Source organism: Spea bombifrons, chromosome 5, assembly GCF_027358695.1.
Source record: "Spea bombifrons isolate aSpeBom1 chromosome 5, aSpeBom1.2.pri, whole genome shotgun sequence".
In the NCBI taxonomy this organism is placed as follows: domain Eukaryota; kingdom Metazoa; phylum Chordata; class Amphibia; order Anura; family Pelobatidae; genus Spea; species Spea bombifrons.
The window spans coordinates 103,508,362-103,529,525 of record NC_071091.1 but is presented as its reverse complement, the minus strand read 5'-3'; the positions used below and the strand labels follow the sequence as shown (position 1 = coordinate 103,529,525).

At 45.5% G+C, this 21,164-nt stretch overlaps 2 protein-coding genes across 6 annotated transcripts in view; one reads left to right on the top strand and one right to left on the bottom strand.

Annotated features, from left to right (window-relative positions):
• Positions 1 to 1,466: 1,466 nt before the first annotated feature.
• Positions 1,467 to 4,802, bottom strand: LOC128496559 (elongation factor 1-alpha). Its single transcript, XM_053466238.1, has 7 exons — positions 4,650 to 4,802; positions 3,712 to 3,891; positions 3,329 to 3,625; positions 3,035 to 3,185; positions 2,243 to 2,499; positions 1,690 to 1,924; positions 1,467 to 1,585 (listed from the first exon to the last, which is right to left on the bottom strand). Exons 1-7 carry the CDS (start codon positions 4,800 to 4,802, stop codon positions 1,467 to 1,469), a joined length of 1,392 nt encoding a protein of 463 aa, XP_053322213.1.
• Positions 4,803 to 19,674: 14,872 nt separating this feature from the next.
• Positions 19,675 to 21,164, top strand: part of CYRIB (CYFIP related Rac1 interactor B) — a 37,587-nt gene continuing 36,097 nt past the window's right edge. For 3 of the 5 annotated variants that reach the window (XM_053466241.1, XM_053466240.1, XM_053466242.1), the window contains exon 1: positions 19,675 to 19,794. The gene's annotated coding sequence lies outside the window, so the exon portion shown is untranslated. The remainder of the gene's footprint in view (positions 19,795 to 21,164) is intronic. The other 2 variants (XM_053466243.1, XM_053466247.1) reach the window with 1 other exon arrangement.

Genomic DNA, 21,164 nt, shown 5'->3' with positions numbered 1-21,164 from the left:
AGGCTCGGCTCGCAAGCTTACAATCTTTTGTGATAGTATGGGATGTTAGCTCTATATCACAATTTTTATTGATAAATTTGATTGACACTTTATTAATATAGTTTGTGCTTAATGCCAAAGAAATTATTCAGATTTACTTTATATCAAATTAAGCAGAATTTGATGTCTGATAACCACAAGAGGGCGACGACATCCTCTGAAGGATTTGCTTTCTGGATCACTTAAATGCTGGAAAAGCCCCTGATTGTATAATATAAATGGCTGATTGTAAGTACATTGCCTAGATATATGCCACAGTGCTGTACAAAGGGTAGACAGGTGAAGGCCCTGCTCACAGGAGCTTACAATCTAGTCTTGCGCTGGCGTAGTCTTTCAGTGGAGACAGTTTCCAGCTAAATTGAATCCTTAATTAAGGCTGGGGTTCTAAATAAAGGCATCCACCCAGACTCTGATCAAATACCCCGGCATGACTTTCATATCCTCGGCAACCGTTCTCAGGTTAAGAATGAGATTTTTTGGGTAATCAGCACCAGGTCGGAGGGGGCAGATAGCGAGTCACCTGCACGTGAAACGAGTGATTTGGCCCAAATCGATGATCTGCCCTGTAGGAGGGTTGTTCTGGCTGATGGACACTGGTGGTTTTTGCTGAGGCTGCAGGGTATGAAGGGCTGGAGCATCACATGCATGTTTCTGAATGCAGCTGTACATGCGTGTGCCTGTGACTTAAAGCTACGATAGATCGTTCGGTGAGATGCAGGAAGTGAAATCCGACATTTCGTGCCATGATAGTCATTGGCATCAATCTCAAGAAATACCATTTGTTCCTGCATGGCCAAGAATTAAACTCTCAATCCAAGACCACCAAATTCCCATAATTAACATGAAACCCACCGTGCCAATCAGAGGCTCTGTAATAAACGGGGCAGTTATCTAGTCTTAAGAGCGGCAGGAGTTTTAGTTCTAATGCCTTCCTGTCACCATTTGTTTGGAAGGGCCAACACTTAGATTCCACCAACAGGAATGACAGAGCTGACCCTCTAACGCAGAATTAGATTAGTAGAATGAGGAAATTGCATTGATTTAAGTATACATTATACAGGGCCAGCCAAGCTCATCCTGCCCCAGAAGGTCAGTATGGTTGGATCTTCATAAAGTCTATCGGTGTGGATCTGCTGAAACTACAACTGAAGAAATACAAGAAAAGGTGCCCCGAAGACTGGAAACATGATTCTTGCTATAAGTGTTTATTGAATGAAATAAATAAACATGTAGAATACCAATTTGCTGATTTCTTACATCAAATTAAATATCTGTACCCGCTTACAGAAAACAAAGATACCGGCTGTAATTCCCACCGGTCACCACATCCAGCCTTTAGAAGAATTTCTAGAAAGATCCAAAATAAAGATAGCCAGCCTGGCTTTAAACACGTTGGGCTTCTCTCGCGTGGCCCTTCGGGATATGGATTATTTCACCAGCACCGGTTTCTGCGCTTGCCTTTTTGCCGCTGCACTAGCTTTACGTTCCACAGACTTCACGACCCCAACGGCAACCGTCTGCTTCAGATCACGAGCGGCAAACCGTCCTGGGAAAGAAATAAAACCCAATGAGAGCCAAATAACCTGGGGGGCTCGGTAACTGTTACTAGTCTTAGACAGCTTTTCAGGTTTCCCTACGAGAGACACTGACCTAGGGGTGGATAGTCAAAGAAGCGTTCCACGCAGAAGGGTTTGATGGGCTTCAGTCTTATAATGGCGGCATCGCCGGATTTCAGAGCTAAAGGATTGTCCTCAAGCTTTTTACCAGACCGCCTGTCTATCTTCTCCTGGAGCTCGGCAAATTGGCACGTCGTGTGTGCCGTGTGGCAGTCTATGACCGGCGAATACCCAGCCTTGATGAACCCAGGATGGTTGAGGATGATCACCTAGAATAATCAGAAGACATGACAATCTGCAGTCAGATACACAGAAGTAAGGGTGGATGTAGTAGTCTGGCGCTACTGTTCAAGCCGTTTAATGGCCGTGGTGCCCAGTTGCCAACAATGGTGGAGAAGGCATGCCGTGGCTATCCAGGAGTTCACATGCTTCGAGCATGGAGGGTCCTTGGTGCAGTTTGCTGCTGGTGTGGCTATCATGCTCTATTTTACACCTGAGCATTTTCCAGCTAGAGCGGCACAAGGAGACTCAAGGTTAGATTTGGCCGCACTTTTTAAAGATACGTTAGACCCAAGACTATGTGGTACCTGGGCAGTAAAGCTGGAGGCATCAGTAGGTGGGTCACTCTTGGAATTCCCAGCCACATTGCCACGTTTCAGACTTTTGACAGCGATGTTCTTGACGTTGAAGCCAATGTTGTAACCCGGGAACGCCGTCTGAACCGGCTCATGATGCATCTCTATGGATTTCACTTCTGCAGTGAAGCCCGATGGAGCGAACGAGATGGTCATCCCAGGTTTGAGAATCCCAGTCTCTATCTTTCCCACCGGGACCGTGCCGATTCCTGGACAAACATGGACAGTTTTGTCAACTGGACTTTGCTTTTAAGTTCAGCTGCTGTAAGGTTTCATACTCAGATAAGCTACACATACACCTAATAGAAAGGATGCCCTCTAGTTTTGGCAACTATATTAGATCCAGCCATCAGAAGGACACATTTGCCCCCCCCCCATTGTGGATCATAGCAGTTTAGGACCCACGCTTTCTAAGCATACCTGGTATCATCCTGTCACTACCTTGGAATATATCCCACATCACGTAAAGAAATCAGGACCAACATGTTCCCAACAAAGGTTTCCTGAACCTACCAGGTCAACGTACCGTTCAATAAACCACCTTGATGGGCTTAATCCCAGTAATCACCCAACTGAACAAAGTTTATTCATGATGTTCCCCACAATTGTGATAAAAATCACCAAATATTCTTAGAACCTGATAGCATTCCATTAAATCGTCACCACATGGGAGTCAAATATATAAAAAAAATACCTGACCCAAATCATAAAGTAGACCTTTTAAGCAACTTGAGGAATTCTTACCACCTATCTTGTAGACATCTTGGAGAGGCAATCTCAGCGGCTTGTTGGCTGGGCGCACCGGTGGAACGAGAGAGTCCAGGACCTCGAGAAGGGATTGACCTTTAGTGAAGCCATCCTTTCGTTTTACTTTCCAACCTTTGAACCAGCCCATCTGGGGAGGCGAGATAGATAATTATGGTCAGAATCGTTCCTCACGCACTTAATTTAGGATCGAATCAGGAGTTTTAATTCATGCAAATGATTGAATATTCTTTAGATAAAGTTGGAACTTAGTTGCTCTACGAAAAGCAGTACCTTCTGGCTTGGCAACGCTATATTTTCTCCTGTCCACCCCGACACTGGGATAAACGGGATGGTGGCCGGATTGTAGCCGATCTTTTTGAGGTACACGGTCACGTTCTTCACCACTTCTTCAAACCTCTTCTGGCTGTACGGAGGGTCAGTCATGTCCATTTTGTTGACGCACACGACGAGCTGTTTGACCCCCATGGTGTACGCCAGAAGCGCATGTTCTCTGGTTTGGCCGTTTCGCGACACACCAGCTTCAAACTCTCCACTGGCAGCGGAGACAACGAGAAGAGCGACATCGGCCTAGAAGAAGAAGGCTACAGTTACTTAGGATTCCCAGAGTTTACTGCCATGGTTACAAACCCAAAGCGTTCCAGACACAGGCGTACTTGGGATGTTCCCGTGATCATGTTCTTGATGAAGTCCCGGTGTCCGGGGGCATCGATAATGGTTATGGTAAACCTGTTGGTCTGGAACTTGCAGAGGGAGATATCAATCGTTATTCCACGTTCTCGCTCGGCTTTCAGCTTATCCAGGATCCAGGCGAACTTGAATGAGCTTTTCCCGATCTGAAGATAACAAGAACAGGCATCACATGGTTTGTAGAGATAATACATGTTCCTCGATTCCATTATAGAACGGTAAAGGAAATAGTCCACAAGCAGCACAACTCCTGAGATATGTTGGAAGAAAGAAAACTAGGAAGGCAGAGTTAAGGAAGCTTTCTGGGACCCAGTACAGGGTATGAAGCCTCATTTATGTTACAATAGTGGCCCTTCACCCCAAAGTAGAGAAGATGCCATGTATGCAACACCCCAAAAACACGGGGCACTGAGCTACCCAAGGGTACACAACGAGTGAAGGAACCAGACACAGATAACAAGCAGTAGTGGATTATGCACAGATTACCTAGAATTATTACAGGTCAAACTAAACCCTCCAGTTCATTACCCAGCCATGGGTTTGGGCATTTATCAGCTCATGCACCAGAGGCACCCCAGGGGTATACAGATAGGGGCAATTAAGGTCTAAAGAATCTGAGCAGCCACCATAACCCAAATTCCCAGCCCATTAAGCCACAGTTCCACCAGTTTGTGTCCCCACAGACCAGTTGGTAAGAATTACAGAAAATACACATTTAACCCCTTATGCTTAGTCAACGCCTATCACACACAGGACAGCATTATCACCCCTTACATACCTCCAGATTAAATAACCCCAACCAGTAGCTCTACATGGCAAACCCAAACCCGGGGAATATAAAAGACAACAGCAACCAACTACAACGTAGCAGGACCCCCCCCCCCACACAGGTAGCAGGACCCACCTGGCTGGCGGCCACCTCCACCTTCTCCAGAGCTCTTGGGTCAAACCCCCCACACTTGTAGATGAGGTGCCCGGTGGTGGTGGACTTCCCAGAGTCCACATGCCCAATGATGACCACATTGAGGTGAGGCTTCTGATTGCACTTGTCAGTCATGATGCCCAAGTTCTCCTTCTCTCTGCAGCTTCACACGCTTCAGCTTTCTCCTACTCTCCGGCAGGGCAGCTCCCAGCCCTGGGGGTTTATAAAGCATGAGCTGCATTCATCCCAGCTGATTGTCATTGTGATCAGGGAGCGTAGTATGTTATAGATCATTATACATCATACATCGTGTGAAGCGCAGGTGAGATGAGTTAAACATGCACGGGGCAGATTTAGGGGCAAATAGGATTTGGGGGGCTTTTGTCTTCTTCTGGATCAACAGCGACGTTAAACTTTGATGGACTTATATCTTATTATGTTAACCTAAAGTAGTAGTTACAGCTACTAAAGAGCAATCCTTGGCACTCCTGTGCGGGGCAGCATGTATAATCTAAACTATATAAGTCAATCAGTTGTGTGTATGAATTATACAGGCTCAGGGCAGCCAGACTTTGCTTTATGAACGGTCGACCCCAGTAAACTTCTTTAAGGGCTGAGCTGTCCCCGTACAATGTATAGTTAATATGGGGAGAGTTTTTTTAAAATGTATTATTATTATTATTATTATTAATGGTCATCTTGCTGATTTAGCAATGCATTATACAGGGCCAGCTCAGCCCTTCTTATTGCACAATTTAGATGGGGAAGAAAATGTTTAGCCTTTCAGCGATATTCATAACTTAGAATCTTTAGATAATTTGTATCCCGCCCCTCCCCCGCAAACACCTGCAGCTAAAACACCTATTAAACCATAAGGGGGGGGCTTTAAATGTAAAAAGTTTCTAGGTGTTGAAATTCACACTAATTCAATCTTTTAACCCCGTGTGAGTTGGCTTTACTTATTAGAATGTATTTCATTAGCATTTGTTGGAAGAAAGTATATTTTAAAAGAATTTTATGGAAGGGAAGTCCATTCCAAAGGAGGAGAGAATTTAGAACAAGAAGCTGGAATGTAAGGAAGCGTTACTTTACTGAGAGGGTGGTGGATAAGTAGAGCAGCCTCCCAGCAGAAGTGGTAGAGGGTAATACAGTGAAGGGATTAAACACGCATGGGACAGACATACGGCTCCTGAAGACGAGACCAACGACTGATTAAGGTCTGAGTCTTTACAGCAGGAGAAACCAGCGACTAGACGGGGGCCGAATGGGGCCGATCTGTGTCTACATAAATCTGAATGCAGTGATGATGTGAAGCGTTTAGCTGCAGCTTCAAAAACCAACCCCGCTGAGCGTCTCCCCCAAGCAGGGCTGAGCTGGCTGACTTAATTATACATTATACAGGGCCAGCTTATACAGGACGTCTAGTTGCTTTCACTATACATTTTACAGGGCCAGTTTATTGATTTAATTATACATACATATGATACAGGGCGTCTCATTGATTTAATTATACATTACACAGGGCCAGCTCGCTGCTTTAACTACATCACACAGTATATGTCACTGATTTGCTTCTGAGGAGAGGCTGAGGACGGGTAATTCTGTGTATGGCACAGGTTTTCAGGATCTCCTCAGACGAGTTTGGAACAGGTGGAGCCGTCAGCGTAATGAGCCGTGTGCCGAGCCACCTGCTCAGCTCACCCCACCCCCGTCATCGAGGGGCTCCCCATTTCATGCATTACCCCCTATGAAGGCGGGCGGGTTAGGGGCCATGAGATGTATAATGCCTGTTACAGGGCCCAGTTATGGGGTTAGTGACGCTCACAGGTGGAAACTCCCCGGGTTTTTATAACTCAATCTGAGGCCGATGAGACCCCTGTGGTGTATTCACTAAGGTGGGCTTTGCAGGAGAGCTGCATGTCCCTTTATCATGCATTATTAAGGCAGATGGTGGTCTCCATAACGCTTAGCAGGGTCTATTCACTAAAGCCAGCAGGCGCATGATGTTTTTGGTCTCAGCGCCTTAACTTTTTATTATTCAGGTGAAACCGGCCGGTGTGAAAGAGTGAAGCGAGGGAGTTAACCCCACGACGCTCTGGTTAGTGAATACACTCCAGTAAGTGGAAACTGCATCGCTCCTGCTCTAGTGAATAGACCCCTCTGAGTTGGCGCAGGCTCTTGGGCTCCAGATAAAGCTTCTCCCAAATTCTCGTCCTGTCTTCGCCTTGAGTGACTCTGACCCCCTGATATCAGGCTTGGGTACTCCAGGCGTGGCTGAGTGTCGTGGGAGTTGGGGTGTTCTATATAATCAGGGCAGTGTAGACGGTTTAAGCCGATGGGGGTCCGGGCAGCGGGTTCTGTGACATGCTGAAAACGGGATGCCAAATGCAGAGCTTGTCTGAGGGCCAGAAACTGGGGGCCGCCGCTGTATTTATTGCCCGGTTTGTGGCCAACAACTTCCTTTAAATCCTGTTTACCTTGTAGAAGCAACACTATAGCTGCCAACAGTCCTGGATTTGTCAAACTAGTCTGGCCAGGGGCTCCGATGCACACCTAGCTGCAGCTTAGATGAAAGACTTTTAATGTTCGTTATCTGACTGCCATTAACTAGTTAACTGCCGGAGGCTCTCTGACGCTTTGGGAAACGCAGGGTTAAGGCAAATAGATGTTCTTTTTACGCGTTTATTTTCTATAAATATGGGTTTTCTTCTTTATTCTCCTTTTTCCGGTAATAAATCTGAGACCCGCACGTAATTACCCAACGCGTTTATCCGATCACAGAATGACTACCCCCCCAAAACCCCCCTAAAAAAAGATATATGCGGGGGTCATGAATAAAAACTCATTCTGGGGCAAAGTTGTAAAAGTGATGTTATCACCATAGAAACCAGCGAAAATTCCATTGATTGCTGTGATTTTGAACCCCCACCCTGCCGAGCGCAGTTAACCCCTTGTAATCCAGGTGGATATGGTCAGCCATGACGGTGCTCTACAACCCCGGCAGGACTCTGTAGAAGCAGCCGTTTCCGCCCGGTATCTGCCTCCTCCGCCTGCCGCTTCTATAATGTCAGCTCTTCCAAGCCGGACCCTCATTACTGAATGTATCAGGGGTCTTAGTCCGTCACTTCTAGTTCTGTCAGACCCTTTGAATGTAGGGACTGTAAGAAGCACTGCGGGAGTTTTTGGCGCTGTATAAATAGTAGATAATAGTGATCCCCTTCTGGTCGGCCGTTTCTCCTGCTGTAACGACTCAAACCTTAATCAGTCGTTGGTCTCGTCTTAGATTCAGGAGCCGTATGTCTATCCCATGCATGTATTACCCTCTACCACTTCTGCTGGGAAGCTGCTCCACTTATCTACTGACCTCTCAGTAATAAGGAATATATTCAGCACGCCCTTCTGTCTTATGTGGGTGAGGTTGATACCACAATTACTATATATATTTCTCTGTGATGTCACGCTGACACGGCGATGTGTAATTATAAAACCAAAGGTGCAGAGAGAAGGCATGATGGGTGATACACGGGTGATTGTGCTACACGCGGTGCAGCGGCTGTGCGACTGCATGCAATGGATGGCTTGGTCCTGGGGGAGCTTAATGGAGCTGCGTTCCAGCAGAAGTGGTAGAGGTTTGCACAATGTGGGAGATTGAACATGTTAGGGATGGGTATTAAATATAAAACATAATCAATAACCGAATACAGCTGCCAGGGCCGTGAAGAGGAGGAGAAGGGGGCAGCAGAAGGTCCGGTGGGGTTCGCAGAGCTCGGAGGGGAGAGGGGCAGATAGGGGGGCCGCTGTATTTAAAGTCATGATTTTATGTGGGGTTCTCGTTACAGACGCTGTGAGTTATGTTTTAAAAGTGGTCTTATCACCATAGCAACCAAAAGAATACTCCAGTCAGCGGGAGCGATCTAGTAGTTACCATGGTGATTAAACTTTACATACATAAGGCCTACTGCGGGTGACCGCCATAACATAACCTCCAATGCCATTTCCTTTTCTACCATGAAAAGCCAATAAAAAAGTCAACAATGTGCCCCAGAAATGGCGTCCGCTGAGATGAGAAAGGGTTAAAGACCCCATAGTACGTCATGGTATATAGAGGCAACGGTCCTAGGAGTCCAGTTCGTTGAATTAAGTTCAGTTCGTTTTGGGATTATTTTTTCCACGTTAAATCTCACCGACCAACAACGTTTGGCAGTTAAAACTGCATAAAAATGGTTTGAAAAATATTGTATAAAGAATAAAACCTCTCTCTCTCTCTCTCTATATATATATATATATATATATATATATATATATATATATATATATCGCGCTCTCTCTCACTTATATATATATATATATATGTATATATATATACATATCTCTATATAAATAAATATATGTGTGTGTGTATAGATATATACTGTGTGTGTGTGTATATAGATATATACCGTGTGTATGTATAGCTATATATGTGTGTGTGTGTGTGTATATATATATATATCTCTCTCTCCCTTCCCTTTTTTCATTAGTTTGTTTTTGAAGATCCCCTGCGGTTGGCATTAAAATAGTTAATTGTAACATTAATAACATTCTATATGTAGTTTTGGGCGTGGCGATCGGATTGGTTGGGGGGGGGGGCTTTGCGTGTAGGAAGGGATTCAGTAGTTGGCCGGGGAGAGCCGGGGGTCTAACCCCACCAGAACAGGGGTCGCTCTGCTAAGACTACGTTGGTGTCTGCAACCCCCCCCATGGTACTTGAAGAAGCTCTAATTAGTACTTCTGCTTTAGCTCTGTGTAATGTACAGTATATACCCCTGCGGGGAGGGGAGGGGGGCATCTATTTAATTCCACAAACACTGTGAATGTTGACCCAATTCTAAAAAGAAATCAATAGCGCAACAATATTGATCTGTCTCTATGACATCACGAAGTTCTACCATATGCAGATTATTCTCTGCCGTTATTTTATTTGCATATGGAGCCGCTTCGCGAGGTCATGAAGTGGGAGGAGTTTATTTTTTTCCGTTTCGGGGTGGATTGGTCATTGGAAGGGTTATTTGGTCAGAATCTCCTTGTTTGACAGACCATACACCAATACAATGCATGTTTTATATAGTATTATTTATTCTTTTATATAGCGCCATCAAATTCCGTAGCGCTGTACAATGGGTGGGCAGGACATAACAATTTGACTTACAGAGACAACAGGTGAGGAGGGCCCGGCTCAAAGGAGCTTACAATCTGTATATGAATGGTCGTGGAGGGGTTAATGCTTTAATGTCATTTCACTTGATAGGCATCGCTCGGTGTGATGTAATAACTCGCGAGGCGGCAGGGAGTCACATGCAGGAGACAAACACTTGGCAGTTAACGCGGAATATGTTGTGGCCACAAGATTAGGGCTCCGTCTGATAAGGCACGTTACTCGTTCTGCGGGGTATATACGCTTCCGGCCCCTCTGGGCATGCGCCGGACCCTTCGGGACGAAGTCTACTGATACCCAATGTTTGTTGATTCGTAGAAAAGTCTAATAAAAGTTCACCCGTCTCTCTTACGTTGCCGGCATATCTTCTGTTTGCGTAGAATTTTCCCCCAAACCTACTGCATTTACCATCGAGAAAAGAAAAAAAATCTTCAATTTCAGTTGAGACCGCCGGCTCTTTTTTTCTGCAATTTCCCCCGATTACGTAATCCCCGCGTACGCTCTGTTGTGTAAACGTTACATGTCAAACCCGCGCGTCGGCCCCATTTCCCCTCCGCCGGACATGGCTTTTTATTTTGAAATCTCTGTTCTTTTGCTCAGTAAATCTGCACAAAAAGTTTAATGAAGGATGAAGTGCTTTGTCCCGACTCGGGCCCCGGAGGGCGCGTTGCGCATGCAGCCCGTCCCCGCGCTCGGTCGAAGGGCACAGACTGGCAATAAACAGACGGAATGACGAGCTTCTGCTTTTACCCCAACCACAGATTATCAGTTGGAAAAAATGCACTAAAAAAGGGAAAATACAGTTTTCTGTAAACCCTTTTTTTTGCATATCTATAGGGCTTTTATATTTGCCCCCAACGGATCCATGATGTCATTTCTGCAATCTCTGTCTATTGGTAACTTTTCCTAACCTTTTCTTTATATAGTCAAATTATCTTGCTTTTAGAAGCCCTGTTGCCCAAGTGACCCCTGAAGCAGGGAAGGGGTTAAATCCCATGAGCGCAGAGGCATAGCATTCACTGCATTCAGGCAAAGTGGGGCCGTCTCCAACGTTTGGTTATTTGACTTGGGTGGTGAATTCAGACGAAGCCGTCCAGCGAGGCCAAAGTTACGTCACATGGTGCTTGGGTGAAATTTCAAGGTTTTGGATTATAATACGGCTCTGAGAATAGGATGTAATGTATCCCTGTATGATGGATGTCAGGAGGGACACACATGCTAATACACCCAGACACACACACTAACGCAAACAGACACTCACACAGACATCCAGACACTCACACTAACCTACCCACACATACATACATACATACATATATACATACAAACACGCATGCACCCAGACACTCATACTAACACGCACAGACATCCAGAAACTCACACTAACCTACCCACACATACATTCATACATACACACATGCACCCAGACACTCACACGAACACCCACAGACACCCAGATGCTCACACTAACCTACCTACACATACACACATACATACATACACCCAGACACTCACACTAACACCCACAGACATCCAGACGCTCACACTAACCTACCTACACATACACACATACATACATACACCCAGACACTCACACTAACACCCACAGACATCCAGACGCTCACACTAACCCACACATACATTCATACATACACACATGCACCCAGACACTCACACGAACACCCACAGACACCCAGATGCTCACACTAACCTACCTACACATACACACATACATACATACACCCAGACACTCACACTAACACCCACAGACATCCAGACGCTCACACTAACCCACCTACACATACATACACACATACATGCACCCAGACACTCACACTAACACCCACAGACATCCAGACGCTCACACTTACCTACCTACACATACATACATACATACACACATACATACACACATGCACCCAGACACTCACACGAACACCCACAGACACCCAGACGCTCACACTAACCTACCTACACATACATACATACATACATACATACACACATGCACCCAGACACTCACACTAACACCCACAGACATCCAGACGCTCACACTAACCTACCCACACATACTCTGTGGCTGGGCGGGAGCTCGGGGGTTAACCACAAGTCTAACAACTAAACTCCTAGGACAGAATATGCAGGAATCTCGCTGATTAAACGTTATTGTCCAAAATGAAACATAAAACCGATCCGATGAACGTCCATCATACGGTCGGCAGTATGCATGCATCGTCTGTACGCATTCTGTACTGCCCGACACAAGTATGCCACACGCACATTTCCAAGGGGGCAAAACGACAAGTTAAAGGGGGCAAGAGCATCGTATGCGTTAAAGACATATTGTGCATGTAGTGTGTATCATGTCCGCCCCGCATGATGGCTGCCGTGTCCCCCCTGAGACAGACGTACGGCCCGATTTCTTTTTGCATTCTTTTGATTCTTTTCACGGTTTCTGTGCTCCCGACGATTCTCTTTATTCCAGAAAGGCTGCTTGGTTTGGTTTTGGCACCAAGTGATCGCAGACTGCGGTTCTCTGTCTGTTGCTCTTGGCTTTGGATGGTGGTTTTAGTTTCGTTAAAGAAAGAGAATGTCAGCTTCTGGTTTCGGAGATGCTTAAAAGTACAACTCGGAAATAATATATATATATATCCCTGCGCCCAATAATCATACCTTCCAACTGTCCTGACTTAAGTGGGATCGCCACTTATTCAGATTCCTGGGTTTGAATAACAATGGCCAATAAATCCACAAAACAAAGCAAGAATTCAACACATGCCCAGCGAATAAATATTGGGGATCCCGTCACACTTTATGCCATATATCGCTTCACCCGCCACTACGTCAAACTACCCCAGATTTGGTGAAAAATGTGATAGGACTCGCCATATTGGGGTAGTTTGACATGGTGGCAGGCTAAGTGATTTATGGCCGTATAGTGTGAAGGGATCCCCGATATTAAACTGCAGCACCTTGTGACATTAGACGGTATTAGGAATGTTTCTGATGCTACATTTGGTTTAAGACGTGTTAAATTGGGTGGATCGCGTTCTTCCCGTCTAGTCGCCCGTTTCTCCTGCTTTAAAGACTCAGACCTTAATCAGTCGTTGGTCTCGTCTTAGATTCAGGAGCCGTATGCCTGTCCCATGCATGTTTAATACCCTCCCTGTATTACCTTCTACCACTTCTGCTGGGAGGCTGTTCCACTTATCTACCACCCTCTCAGTAAAGTAAAAGTTCCTTACATTTCATCTAAGCCTCTGACCCTCTAGTTTTAGATGATGGTCTCTTGTTCTAACATTTCTCCTCCTTTGAAATAAACGTCCCTCCTTTACTCTATTAAATCGCTTTAAGTATTTAAATGTTTCTGAGCCGAACGTATTGAGATCTTTCCTGATAAGCTAAAAGAAAAAAAAAAGTCAGATTTTAATGATGAAATCTTAAATCCTACCGTAAGACCACCTTGGCCGTCTCTGTACTTTGTCTATTAGGAATTTTGAGTTCCTGCTCATCTTTAAAGATGCTGCCCACCTCATATAATATCACCAGATACGTGACGTATCAGTATACCTGGGAACTCTCCAGGTTTGAGCTGGAGATTGCCAGGTGAGCACTGCTCCTCCGTTTCAAGACCCGAATCCTCCGGGTCACGGGAGCGGGGTCCTGACACGCCCCGCTCCCCGCCCATTTTTCCTTTACATGGGGGTGTTCCCCACCGATGTCAGCGGGACCGCCCACCGACGTCAGTGTGCAGTTCTGGCCGCGTCCGGGTAGCCGGAGCCGAGAAGTAAAATCAGCCATTTTATCTATGTCCTTAACACTCTGTTACTTTATAAAGCATTTATTGAGCTGCTTAGCAACAGAGCCCTCCTCCTATATGTATTAAATCACAGCAGTCTGGCCTCCTACCACCAGTCCCAGTCCGCTGTAAACCAGAAGACATTCAAGCAAATGTGGGATTCGGTGGACTGGGGGGTCAAAAACTGGCAGGCAGCCAGAGCAGAGCAGAACTATATGAGAGGCTTCGCGGAAAGGTTTTCAACAAGAAACTACGTGAATACATTTATTTAACATCAATACAAGAGTAGTTTAAGAGCTTGGAGAGGAACTAACAGCGTTCTACACTCTGTATTAGAGCCAAATATTAGCCTCTCATTGACAGCGTTGGGATATGAAAAATCTAAAAAAAATATGGCAACAACGGTGGTGTCTTCAATCCTAACCCCCTGAAAAAAACACCCAAAATATAAAATCTCCGTGCCGTTAGAAGGACACGATGAATCTGTCAAGCTTTCCTCTGACGTCCAAAACCCGTACGGTTCCAGGTAGATGGACAATCCCTACTCTTGATGACAGATGTTTGCAGACGCACCACGCTAGACCAAGTGTAGCTCTGAACCCAGCTGGCCCTGCTTGGCCCTGCTTGGCCCTCACATCTCAAATCTCCACCTATGTTACCGCGCATGTATCCTCCCTGTGGCCTGGCAACAAAGTTGCTGTTTTTGTTAACGTTCCGGATTAGTAGAATCCTGCAGATCTTGTGCCTTAGAATGTTTCCGTAATGAATACCCGGGATAATCTTGAGTTAACTCTTCTTATGTCTTGAATTTTCCAAACTTAACTTTAATATATATATTTTTTTTATTAAAAAGTGTTTTTTAGAACAGTTATGTTGTAGCTTGCATGGGGGTTTTGATATCTGCAATTACCCCATATGTTCCCACATTGAAGAAGGAGGTCTGCCAGAGGGGGTAAGGGCAGGGTAACCCCCCCCAAGAGACCTTAATTTAAATACTCTGGGACTTTTACTTGTTTTGCTTCAACAGGGGACACTTCTAAACATTTTTCCAACATGACTGGATCATTTTTATGGTTCTTATATGAACGTTGTCAGCATCGCCCTAAACGATATTAACTCTTGGGTATCAGGTACTCCCCTCCCTTTAGATTGTAAGCTCTGGCGTCTATAGGCCAGGATCCTCCGCTTCCTAAATAAATAATGATGATAATAGAAGTGTCTGTCTGCTGAGACAGCCGTTACGTATTGATTTTTTTCTTAGGTTTGCTGTATTTTTCCTGGGGGTTGTAAGAAAACAAAATAATGAATGAGGAGACGCAGAAAAAAAAGAGAGAATAAGTAATTATTATTTATTGATTTCTATAGCGCCTTCAGATTCCACAGCGCTGTACAACAGACAAACAGACATAACAAGTAGTGTATAACGTAACCATTTTGAGCTTAAAATCTAGAGAAATCAGCTTTTCTTTCTAATATACTATTTTATATACCATGTCTACGCTTTCCTCTGAATTGATCGATTCCGTAAGATTATTAGAAAGCAGCTAGGATCCCGTCTGCTTGCCGAAGCAGCCCTGGGTGATGAATAATTTAGGCTGGCCGGCTCTGCTTAGCGCTGAGTATACCAAAGGGGGTATTAGCCATCAGGCAGCGAGCGTATGGATCGAGTAAACACATTGATCTCGCACGTAATCAATGGCGACGCAACAGAATTATCCACACCGAAGCATTTTCCACAAACAAAACCCAGGCCCTTTATTCTATATATTTTTTCTCATTTCTTTATTTTATTTTAATTTACATTTTTATGTCTTGGTTACAATCACACCTGACATGGGACTAGCGATGATATTATGGGACGGCCAGAGCTTTTCAGGGATAAAACCAATTCTCGGACTGCTTACTTGGCACATTTTTTTTCACATTTTTGTATGAGATAATATTCTCTACATATATTAGGATTTCTAATAATAATATAAAATAGTATGTGTGTCTCATACGGTTAAATACGTGCGCTCCCATGTTTGGCGTGATATTAGTAGCTACTTTATAATGTTCTAGAGCCAGTGTTGAGAACGATGCCCCGTGCGGTAACCATAGCTAGTGGACAAAAAAAATCTATTTACCGGTGTCATACCTCACAACTGTCTCGACTCATACAGGACAGTACCATCTTTGGGGCGCCGTCCCCCAAAGCAGAGATAAGTGTCACCCCCCCCCCCAATCCTTTATAGCGGTGCATAATGGAATATTGGTCCGGTATACCCAGAAAGTTCCCAAATAAGATTATTGTTTCTTGTTGTTATTGTTTATTTTGTCGGTAGGACCCCTTCTAGGTGATAAACTTTTGGGGGGCTCCGTATGAATATGGGGCTATAGCCGTAAATGGCTAGTCAACCGTATTAATGTGCATTTCACTACACAGCGCAAAAACCTCCCCTCCATAACAAATTTATTACTATAAAATAGTGCTGCAGTTTAACGCTCTCGCAGATATGGCCGGCCCGGGCCTGCGTACATATACAGAACAGGCATTTACGCTAAAAAGCAAGCCTGGGCATGAAGGGGTTAAGGTAGCCCTAATGGCCGGCTTTCATAAGTTGCGCTTTCTCTTTTAAAGTGGAAGGCAATGCAGTCTGCCGTAAACACAAAAACCGTAATAACCGCAGGCAGCACTAAATACAGCGTCACGTGCGGCTCTGGAACAGATAGACAGGCTTATTCCGCAGTCAGCGCTTCTTTATCAAATAAACAGAGACGCTCCGGAGGCCGCGGGCTGATCGAGCAGCGCGCCTGACTGCTCACTGTGATTTTTTTTCCAGGCATTTCTAGAGCGCCGGTTTCCACAGACGGCTTAGGAGTGCTGAATGTTCGCCGTAGAAGTCCAGAAGCCTCGGCCCTTTTATCACCTGCCTGCCGCACAATTCAATCCCTTCCGCAAACTCCATCCGCGTTTCTGTAGAGTGTGAGCTCTGCTGACCAGGGAACACTTTTTTTTAAAGTGTTTTAAAGGGACGCTGCGGTTATTATAGCCACGAATGCATATGGTAGCCGAGCTGTCCCTTTAAATGTCTGTTTGGCCCCCTTTTCCTCATAATCGCGTGGTGGGCTTCTGCATTCGCCTCTTTCGGCTGAGACAGACACGAAGCCTCCTACACACAGCTGCGGTACTCTGCCTCCTTTTGCACAATTAAGCTGTCTAAAAATTAAATATGAAGCTACTTTTAAAGGCTTTACGAGGGGGTGCAGTATATTTCGCTGTCCCTATGGCACTTAACATGTTAATCCAAATTCCCGCTGGGCCAATGTAACCTAGTAAATGGATCTGATCTGTCCGGGGCAGACTTATATTACAGGGACCCTCCGGCCATCACTTTAATGCATATGACAGCTACGTGATCTCTTTAAATGTACATTCGTCTCCGTCTCTCATGCAATCTACCAAAACCTAAACGACTGTGCTTATGAAGATGATGACTTGTCAGTAAGTAGAGATCATCTGATTTACGTCCCCTATATTGAAGCCCGGAGCCCCCTCACTTCCCGGGAATGTGGCTTAGAAAATGAATTGCAACCTTTAGTAGGTTAAATAAAACTTAGTAGATCTGTCATGTTATTATTAAAGGGTTAATAATTCAAGATTCTCTGGGTCAGCTCATATAGAGAGTTCCAAGGTATGAGGATGTGTCACTGGATTTATTTATACATTATACAGGGCCAGCCAAGCTCTGCTTGCAGCAGAAGCTCACAACCCATCATAATGCATAGTGAACTCTCTTCCCTCCTTAGTGAATACATCCCAATGTAAGACAGGGGGATTTCAGGGGTGTCTGTATGCATTACAGATCATGCGCAGGCGCTGTGAGATCATGGCGGAGGTTATGAGTGATAATAATATATATGTATAATAATAGAGTGTAATAATAGTGTATAATAAAAAAAAGCCAAAGTCCTCCTCTGCTTCTGTTCTCACGCAGGGATTTCTGCTCATGGTACGGGTCAGAGAAACGCATTGGGGTCGCCCGGTCCGAGCCGGCTCCAGTTATGAGTTTTATATGATTTGGAACCAGTTGTGATTGAACTATAAATCACCGGCTCCTAGCTCCGTACCTCTCTGCTCCAGAGCGCCCGCTAATCCTGAAACCTCGCTTGCACTGCTGACGGCTTCGGGAATGAAATAGTTAAATATTTGAGAAGTTAATACATGTACCTGTTACTCATAATTATTATTAATGAATATTTGCAGATTATTTTTGTTGGTGCAAAAACTAAATGTATTCTATAAATCCTCATAGACTCCCCACCTCACTCCACGTCCATTTGTTTCAATGTAAATTGTTGGCGCTATATAAATAAAACATAATAATAATAATAATATATAATAGTCTACTGGAAGGGGTTAAATCTGTATAGAAGACTTCAGAGAAAATTGTATCTTCTAAAGGAAAAGTGAAGTTCGGCCAGTGGAAGCGTACCCGGGAACATTCTTTGGCCGGAGACTCCGGGTGAAGTGCCGCTTTTCAGGGTCTCCGGGTCACCAAGGGGAAACTGCCTGTCGTGGGAACACGCCCCTTTCCACGCCCACTGCTCCATTAACAAGGGCTTTTTTTCTCGTGACATCAGTGGCACCGCCCACCGACAGCAGCCTCCCACAAGGAGGGAGCCTAGAAAGTTTATGTATTATATCTATATAAAATACACACACTGACTCTAACACAGCAGTACTTACACACACGCTAATATACTCACACACGCATACACTAACAAACCCACACACATAGTAACATACTTACACACACACCATATTGCTGCAGTTTTCGGTGTTGCTGAATGCCTCGACCTCGATCGTTAGCTGACCGTTTTTCCGTGACGTGCCTGGCACGTCATTGGACTTTAGGAGTTAAAAACAAATAAAATATACCATCTGTCTGGTATTTATAGATATTGCAAACCATTTATTCTCCATAAAGGCCAGAAGAATGAAGACGTGTTCCTGAGCCTGACGGTTGTGCGCTTTTCCAGCGGCAGGGGCTGTGAAGAATTAGAATAATTTTATAGGGCAGGAGAATAATTACCCACACGAAGCAGTCATGTCACAAACTAAATGTCACACGTGGCTCAGGGTTACTTTATAATTCATGGTTTTTATTTGTATTTGCCTTGGGCCAGCACTGGACCCCAGGGGGTATAATGAGACTTCTGTGCGCATGCCCAGTGATTGGCACTATGAGACTGTTTGGGGCAAGGTGAAATTCTTCATTTCCTTAAAGCTCGACTACGACCCTTTAGTTTCTGGAAATTGACATCTTTGCGTACTGTACAAGTGATGGGGTTAAGAAAAGGTAATAGGCTGTACACTGCCCATTGTACAGCGCTGCGGAATATGATGGCGCTACATAAATCCATAAATAAATAATAACATTGTTATAAAACAAAATTGTCCAAAGACGGTTAGGTAACGTCTGTCACCCTAAAATCACCCTTTTCATGAAATATGTCATTTCTCTGCACACAGACAATGACTTCAAATCCATATGTTAAGGGCCCTGTCTCTAATTATTAACCGCCATCCTGCGGAGAGAAGAAATACGTGAAAATATATAAATACCGTATATAACATATTACACACATATCACATACAGTACATTGTATGTATACCAAAACACCAGAACTGTATATGGTACATGCACATATAACATAAGCAGGCTGCGGCCTCAGGGCTTGTACAGCTGAAAGATTTGATTGTAAGGTGATCAGATGGTCCAATTCAAAGCATTCTTCAATATTTATTTATATGCCCTTCACAATATGGCCGCGCCAGCTTCACTTCTTTCACTTAGCCGCTCGAGATTGGTAGTCTCCACCTTCACTGCCAATCACAAGATGTCCGCCGGAAGTCGTGCGCTAAGCCGGAGAGCCACTGCAGTTGCCGCCATCCGCCCACCTTTTCCTGTGAGCGTCGGGAAGGCGGAGTCTGACGGTGTGGGAGGGAAGTGGGATGTGTGTGCCCCGCCCCCACTTGCTGCAGTGTGTGTCAGAGCCGGGAGCTTCAATGAGGAGGAAGCAGTGAATGGAGATGCTGCAGCGGCACTAGGCCCCAGGACCCTGCCTCCCCGTCCGGGCCGCTCCATCAGGTGAGGGGACACCTCGGGGACTGTAGAGGGAGAGGGGCTTCGGAGCGCGCAGGCAAATGCCTTCTGACCACACAGACTGTGCAGTTTTGGCTTGTTGCTCAGCCATTCCCTCATACCTATGGCTGTAATCATGCCTCATGGCTGCCCAAATAATGGTGTTCTGCACCTATCCGCCCTCAGCGCTGCTAGATTCCGTGTCCTCAGCCCCCCCCTTCAGCCTCACCTCTCCCCCTCACCAGCTTCACCCCCCCACTAGCTTCACTTCTCACCCCATCAGTCCACAATCAGAGCTCCTCACCTGGGGTCCCTTCCTACCTTAATCATCACCACCCCTGGCACCATCATCTCCTCAGACACCATCCTCATCCTCCCCCCTTGCACTGTCCCACCTCTGACACCTTCCTCATCTTCACTTCTGCCATCGTCATCACCTTCCGGCAGCTTCGCCCCTGGAGTCACTTTTGAATCCACCCTTCCTAATCAACAGGTCCTTCCACCATCCTAACCTGTGTCCCCATCCGCATTTCTGCCTCTCTTAATGACCTCCGAAAAGCTTTTACCCCAAACCTTTCACGCCATCTTACATCTCTTCACCACAATGTTTCCCCTGCCCTCCCGCAGATCTGCCGTGAAATTCTATGTTTCTATGGCCCCCTGGCCCTCCTTTGTTAAAGTATAGGTATGTGCGCTCCATCATGTCAGTGCATGTCCACCACGTCTCTTCGCTATGGCCCATCACCGGCACTTAACTCTGGCAACATAGCCTGTTTCTGCCCGAGGCATGTCTCCTCTGACCACCTTTACCCCTGCTTCATACCCTCCTACTCCCCTCGCTATTCATCATTCTGCCCTTTCCTCTTCAGTGGAAATCCTAGGGGTTCTCCCCCCCCCATCTCCTCCACCGCCGGACCCAGGACCAGCTCCGTCTCGGATGGATCACTTGGGTCACCTTTTCCTCCCCATGTTCCTCATCTCACTGTTCCTTCGTTTTTCACCCTGATGTTACCCATTACTGTTTTTTGGTCTCCTCTAGCTGGTTCCCTCCCCAAAAGCCTCCACTTCCCTAATCCCTCCTGATCCAAAGCTGTCACTTCTGAATTTATTCAACCCAGCTCTCTTACACCCCCATAATAACTGCCCGTGAGCTGTCGGTGAGCCGTCGGTGTATTTCAGTTCTTCCCCTTTTGAGATTTATTGGCCTGGTGCTGATCACATCCTATCTTCTGCTGGTTCCTTCTTTGCTGTTCACTTCTCCTTTCGTGTCGCTCCTTCCCACCATCCACCTCTTGAGCTGGGAACTTGCTGCCGTAATTAGGCTTTCATTACCTCTCACCCCTCGACCCTGCATTCATTTAGATGGCGGCCCTCCT

Excerpts from the sequence above, each read along its gene's own strand:
- LOC128496559 (XM_053466238.1), bottom strand. The coding sequence starts at position 4,802 with ATGACTGACAAGTGCAATCAGAAGCCTCACCTCAATGTGGTCATCATT. Across the intron at positions 2,500-3,034 it reads AGATGTCTACAAGATAGGTG|GAATCGGCACGGTCCCGGTG; the intron begins GTAAGAATTCCT and ends ATGTTTGTCCAG. Across the intron at positions 1,586-1,689 it reads CTTTGACTATCCACCCCTAG|GACGGTTTGCCGCTCGTGAT; the intron begins GTCAGTGTCTCT and ends TTTCTTTCCCAG.